Source organism: Anarrhichthys ocellatus, unplaced genomic scaffold (genome assembly GCF_004355925.1).
Source record: "Anarrhichthys ocellatus isolate YVR2014 unplaced genomic scaffold, GSC_Weel_1.0 scaffold776, whole genome shotgun sequence".
Classification (NCBI taxonomy): Eukaryota; Metazoa; Chordata; class Actinopteri; order Perciformes; family Anarhichadidae; genus Anarrhichthys; species Anarrhichthys ocellatus.
This window is the reverse complement of record NW_022280750.1, coordinates 12,133-19,208: the sequence shown is the minus strand read 5'-3', so window position 1 is coordinate 19,208 and position 7,076 is coordinate 12,133. Positions and strand designations below refer to the sequence as shown.

The following is a 7,076-nucleotide window of genomic DNA, read 5'->3' as shown; positions in this document are numbered from 1 at the left end:
ATCTCTCCAGGACTTGTTCGCTTCAAGGACCCTGAAGCGAGCAAGAAGGATTGTAGCTGACCCCTCTCACCCTGGACACAAACTGTTCATGCCCTTTCCATCTGGTAGGAGGCTGAGGTCCATCAGGACCAAGACACCTCACACCACATGAACAGTTTCTTCCCGTCAGCAGTTAGGCTCATTAACAGAGCCCGGGACCCCCACTGACTCTGTCATCCCCAGGACAATTTCCTACCATTCTGTAACGGGTTTGGTAAGAACTCCTCCGAGGCCGCAGAGTCAGAGTCCACAGCCGGGTGGGTTGGGGGGTTCTGGTGGTAGGGTTCCTTGGGCCCGGAGGAAGGGCCCTCATAGTCCACACTGCTGGGTGTTCCTGGCAGTCGTCTTGGTCCTAGACGGTTGTTCTGGGTGCTGCCAATGAAACCCGGCCATGAGTCGGGGGTTGCAGATGTTCCGAGCGGAAACCCATTGCCTCTCCTCCGGACCATATCCTTACCAGTCCACCAGGTACTGAAGACCTTGCCCCCAGTGGCGGGAGCGCAGCAGGCGATGAACTGTGTAGACCGGACCTCCTTCGATGAGGCGAGGAGGCGGAGCACCCGGCACCAAGGGACTCTCCCGGACAGGTTTGACCTTGGATACATGGAATGTGGGGTGGATGCGGATTGATTTGGGGAGCTTGAGCCTTACTGCCGCCGGGTTGATGATCCTCTCAATCTTGAAAGGCTTGATGAACCTTGGGCCCAGCTTCTTGGACTCCACCCGCAAGGGTAGGTCCCGGGTTGACAGCCACACTCTCTGACCCACCTGGTAGATAGGGTATGGAGTGCGGTGACAGTTAGCCACTGTAGTATAGCGGTCCGCAGACCGGAGCAGGGTTGCTAGGGCCCTAGCCCAGGTCTGGCGGCAGCGGCGGATGAATGTCTGGACAGAAGGGCAGGAAACCTCCTTCTCTAATGCGGGGAACAGAGGTGGCTGGAACCCATAAGCACACTGGAACGGTGACAAGCCTGTGGCGGAGCTGGTCAGGGTGTTATGAGCATACTCCACCCACATCAACTGGCGGAACCAGGAGGCAGGATTCTGGGAGACCATGCAGCAGAGGGCTGTTTCCATCTCCTGATTCTTCCTCTCCGTCTGACCGTTGGATTGTGGGTGAAACCCCGAGGACAGACTGACAGTGGCCCCCAGCAGAGCACAGAATTCCCTCCAGAAGATGGAGATGAACTGAGGACCTCGGTCGGAGACTACGTCGACTGGAATCCCATGCAGGCGGAAGATATGCAGGGAGATGAGTTCTGCCGTCTCCTTAGCAGATGGGAGTTTGGGTAGAGGGATAAAATGGGCCAGTTTGCTGAATCTGTCGACCACTGTCAGAATGGCGGTGTGGCCCTCAGATGGTGGTAGTCCGGTGACAAACTCCAGGGAGATGTGGGACCACGGACGATGAGGCACTGGGAGAGGCTGCAGGAGACCGGCCGGAGCCTGGTGGGAAGGTTTATGTTGATTGCACACTGGGCAGGCGTTGATGAATTCCCTGGTGTCCTCGTTGAGCGAGACCCACCAGAAAAGCTGTCGCAGGACGTCCTGGGTCCTCTGGATGCCCGAGTGGCAGGTAAGTCGAGAGGAGTGTGCCCACTGGAGGACGTCGGACCGAAGGGCCTGAGGGACGAACAGGTGGTTAGGAGGGCATGCGCTGGGACCGGCTTGAACCCTAGTCGCGGCCCTCACCGATTCCTCAATCTCCCAGGTGAGGACGGCTACTTGGCAGGAGGCAGGGAGGATGGACGAGGAGCCAGAGGTAGGTTCTTCCTCCCCCTGGAACTGAAGGGAAAGGGCATCAGGCTTGACATTGCGGGACCCGGGGCGATGAGGTTCTTGTCTTTTTTCTCCACGAAGAAAAATCCAGCACCTGCGGGAGAGGACGAGGGGCATATGAGACTGGAAGCCAGGGAGTTGTTAATGTAATTGTCCATCGCCTCTCTTTCAGGAGCAGACGGGGAATAAAGGCGTCCCTTAGGTGGGAACGTACCTGGATGGAGGTCGATGGCACAATCATAAGGATGGTGGGGAGGCAGAGACATGGCCTTAGATTTGTTGAAAACCTCCTTAAAGTCCAAGTATTCAGCGGGTACCCCCGTAAGTTCAGGCGTGGAATTGGTGAGCGAGGCACCTCATGGTGCGGCGGCTTGCTTCAGGCAGACTAGATGACAGGACTGGCTCCAACCCGAAAAGCCCCCGTAGTTCAGTCGATATCAGGATTGTGTCAACGCAGCCAGGGGTATCCCAGAATGAGGGGGATGCGAGGGGTTTGCAAGATGTGGAAGCTGATGGTCTCGTGGTGGTTGCCGGACAGCAGCATTGGGACCGGAACGGTTTGGTGCGTCACTGTCCCCAGAAGATGACCGTCCAGGGCACTGGCTGGAACGAACAGACTGGGGAAGAGGTATCCGGTCGATTCCCAACTGTGTAACGAGTTCCTCGTCCATAAAGGACGCGTCTGCTCCAGAGGCCATGAAGGTGGAAATAGTATGTGAGCCCTCGGTGAGAAGTAGCTGGGCGTGGAAAAGTGGTCGTTGACAGACGAGGGTTTCGGGAAACTGCTCAGCTCACCAGTACTTCTTTATTTACTGGTGATCCCGGGCTTTTAACGGGCAATGGTGAGCAAAATGACCTGCCTGGCCACAGTACATGCAGAGATTGCCCCGTCGCCGCCACTATCATTCCTCCGTAGATAGTCCAGTACGTCCCACTTGCATGGCTTCGTTCCCTTGAGGAAGCCGCTGAGTCGGCGTGTACTCCGGCACTGTAGCACGAGGAAAGCGAGATGGTTGCCCTTGACTTGACTGTTCCAGACGCCTTGCCGAGCGCCTGACCTGGATGTCGCCGCATCCAGGTCCAAACTGGTGGTTATTTCGATAAGTCCGTCCAGAGATGTGGGTAGCTTGAACGAGATTAGTTCGTCCTTGACGTAATCTGCTAGATTGGGCTGCTGAAGCCTCATTAGCCCTCCGGTGATGTCCGGTCCCATGAACACCACTCTGAAAACCTTGCGTAGTTCGTCGGAGAAGGACTGGAAGGAAGCACAGGCAGGAGTACGATGATCCCATTCCGCCGTTCCCCACAGGCGAGCTCTCCCCGTCAGGTGGTTGATGGTAAACGCCACCCTGGCGTCTTCTGACGTGAAGGTGCGGGGCTGCAACAAAAACAGGATGGAACAGTTCGTCAGGAATGCGTTGCAACCCTCAGGATCCCCAGCGTAACGTTCTGGCTCCCCCAGCCGGGGCTCCGAGAACGCCGTAGAATGTGCTGGATCAATTCCAGCAGGGATCGAAGCAGGTGACGTCCGTTGGTCTGAGCTGTGGCTGCCGTGAGTTGCTGTACCTGATCGATCAAGGTGGTGAGGATCTGGTTCTGATTCGCCGGGGTGTGGCGAACCTCGGCAGTGTTGTTGACGAGACCCTGAGCTGTCACATGGTCACTCCCCTGCACATCCATTCTAGGTTCTTATTTAATTACACTCGACACTTTTACATTACACTTACATCTCACATGTTTATGGTCGTGTTATCTGTTCGTTTGTGCACTTTATTTTATATTTTACTTTATTTTATATTTCACTTTATTTTATATTTCGCTTTATTTTATATTTCACTTTATTTTATATTTTACTTTATTTTATATCTTTCTGTACATTTGAATATGTTTCTACTTTGCACTGTGTTGATTGTTAAATGTTTGCATCTCCCGTCATGTCAAATTCCTCGTATGTTCAACATACCATGGCAATAAACGGTTCTGATTCTGATTGTCTTTCTAAAATGTCTTAAAATGTTCTAAATGCATTCTGCAAAGTTGTCTTTTGTTTGCTGACAATCAGTCGCTCTCAATAGGACCTTTTACAATGACGTCATTCTGCTGCTGTGGATGTCCTCTGTCTTGAAAAGTATAAAAGGCATCAATGAGTTTCGACCTATGGTCATGTGTGTTTGGTGTTTAAGTTGCACATTGTGACAACAGAGTCTAAACTTAAACTAGTGACGTTTTAACAAACGAGTAACAAACCTTAACATCATTATTTGTTGGTGAACTCAGTAATATTGTCATAAACCAAAGTGAGGATCATGATAAACTCCACTCAGGTTTCATATTTCATACTTAGTGCCTACTTTGACACCGGGGTTTTTAAATACGTGTTTTTCATGATTGTTATGTTTTTATATATGTTAATTGTTGGTTCCAACCTTCTGCTGATTGTGGTGATCTGTATGAACAGAAGCTTACATGAACCTATGTACCTTTTTCTCTGCAGGCTGTTTGTAAATGAACTGTTTGGTAGTGCAGGGTTGTTTCCATTCCTTCTGCTTCAGATCCTCTCTGACATTCACACTGTTTCTGCTCCACTTTGTTTCCTGCAGATTTATTGTGTTCACTGTTATGCAGGTGTTGAGTATTTTAACTTAGCTGTCATGTCTTATGATCGATATCTTGCCATCTGTTATCCTCTGCAATACAACACACGTATGACTAATAATAAGATTGCCACTCTTATTGCTCTAACATGGTTTTTTCCTTGTTTTGCAATGGTTGTTCTGCTGTCTATGACTTCTCCTTTGCAGCTCTGTGGGAACACCATTTACAAAGTTTACTGTGATACCCACTCTGTTGTGAAGCTGTTCTGCTCTGACATCAAAGCGATTAACGTATATGGACTTATTGCCACTTTTACCACAATCTTTGGGCCTCTAACTTTAATCCTTTACTCTTACGTGAGGATCTTTAGAGTTTGTTTCTCTGGTTGTAAACAGACCAGACAGAAAGCTGTCAGTACCTGCACACCTCATCTCGCTTCTCTCTTGCACTTTTCTGTTGGTGGTTGCTTTGAAATATTACAGAGCAGGTTTAATATGAACACTTTACCCAATGTGTTAAGAATCTTTCTATCGTTGTATTTTCTTACATGCCCGCCGCTCTTTAAACCCTGTACTGTATGGCCTGAATCTGTCCAAAATACGTGTCATATTTAAAAGTCTGATATCAAATGCAGACTAATAATATAACATTTTTCATCAGGTTTTCATAGATTAGTTATTTTAATCAGACCGTTTACTGTAATGTAGATCTGTGCTTCTTACAATGACACAAATAAAGTACATCTTCTGTCTGTGAACAGAGGAGCATCCACGACACTCAAATCTAACAGTATTTATAGAGATAGTGGTGCACAAAGCCATGTCAGAGAAAGTTAAGCTTCAAATCTAATTTACAATTACACCCATATACATATATTTAGATTGATATTATATTACATTATAGTACATAAACGACAGATTCATATCTCTTCTTCATTATCTTATGCAGTTAACAATTCACTTAACTACTTTAATAAACACTAGCCCTATTTTTAGGCCTCTGCTCGAAAAAGGCATACCCATACTAAAGAGACTTAAATTCTGTAACTACAAGGTCTATTTTAATCATTTTTAATGCTATAATCAGATAACACTTTGAGATTGTTCAGATGGGTAAATATTGTGTGTATATTGCTGGTTAATATAGTACATGAAGATATTACACAGCTCAAATTGAAAATATTCAGGTTCGCCTTTTATTGATATTATGTTTTTGAAATAATGCAGCTGAGAGCCTAAAAACTCTCCCAAATCATAGCACAACTGATCAGTAATCGTAGAATAACGTTTGGCTGGAATAAAGTGAAGAGTAAGAGGGTTTTAGTACAGAGAGGTCACGCGAGGTCGTCATTTTGGAACCAGCTGTTGCAGCTCTTACATTGTACTTTTATATACTATATAACTATATATTTCACTTTTTTATCACTCATATTATTCAATACATCCAAATACAGCCGTTTGGCATCATTTTGAGAGCCAGGGTCCTCTCAGAGCCTGTTTCTGGCTCTCATCCATGGGATTTTCTCGTCTGAATTCCAGTTGCTGTGTGTGTATGGGGCTCTAGCTCAGCCTATCATCGGTCGATTTCAGTCAATGAGCCCGCCTTCGACGCATCAGAGTCTTGGGAAGGCGGTAGTGGAAGCCGGGTGTTGATTGACAGAACTTTCAGCCAGTAAAAATGCAGAGTGCTGCGCATCCAAAAACGTAAAATTCCATTCGCCAAAAGTCTGACCACCCACCCACGGGTCCAGCAAGTTAGATTGACCCCCCTTCTACAGGAAACAGACGAGAAACAGACAGGATGTACTTAGCAACAATGTTTGTAGCTTTGAACAGGATAATTATGCCATTCCTTTCGTGATTCTTCATAAAGGTGAGCTGCTGGCTATGATTTTTTCCGGTGAAGTGATGTATTGTACTGGCGTTGTTGGCTCACAGCTTTGTACTGGTTTCACGGAGAGAAAATCCGAAGGTATGTATGGGTTCTGCGTCCAATTCTCATGCTCGGCGATGTATTGATCGGCCGTGTAGCCGTTAGCTTGTTGTTGGAATATCGAAGCGCAGTAAATAGAACGCCGATTTGTGGCCAGAAATACGTGGTATTATGCCACATTTTCTAGTTGCTTATATTAGTAGTGTATAGTTGTGTTTGGAGTGTGTAAAAAGTGACTTATACGATAGTGTTGCCCATACGTTGCTGTTTAATCCGGTATATAAAATGTATACATGCACAATATTCGCTCTCAATATGAGCATTTTTTGGACGATATTTGCTACCCCCCTTAAGCCCGAGAGCCCCCACATTTGGGGGCGTCGTGTACAAGAGGTTTTAACAAGTCTGATGAATTTGCACAACTATCATATTTGTAATGTTCACGATCATGTGGCCTCAGCTGTTATAGTTGTGGATGTCATTCTAAAACAATGTCTTCTGTTATTTATTTCATTTTAAACACGTTTGGATCTTTTTCTTCCCTCTGCAGTCTGGTCCTTGTACTGCTTTAACATTTGAATTCCCTTCTGGGGGTCAATGAAGATCTTATCTTTTCTTTTCTGTAACAACCAGACAGCATGTGAAACATGAGCACAGAGAGGCAGCCGCTGGCAGTAACATGTTAGACACCAGGCTCCCTCCAGCAACGCTCATTAGATAAATAAAAGATT

The 7,076-nt window shown here is 47.1% G+C and overlaps 1 protein-coding gene across 1 annotated transcript; it reads left to right on the top strand.

The window, feature by feature from the left end:
* Positions 1 to 3,990: 3,990 nt before the first annotated feature.
* On the top strand, positions 3,991 to 5,398 carry LOC116376992 (olfactory receptor 10A6-like). Its single transcript, XM_031838509.1, has one exon. It carries the CDS (start codon positions 4,125 to 4,127, stop codon positions 5,025 to 5,027), a length of 903 nt encoding a protein of 300 aa, XP_031694369.1. The 5' UTR covers positions 3,991 to 4,124; the 3' UTR covers positions 5,028 to 5,398.
* The last annotated feature ends 1,678 nt before the right edge of the window (positions 5,399 to 7,076 follow it).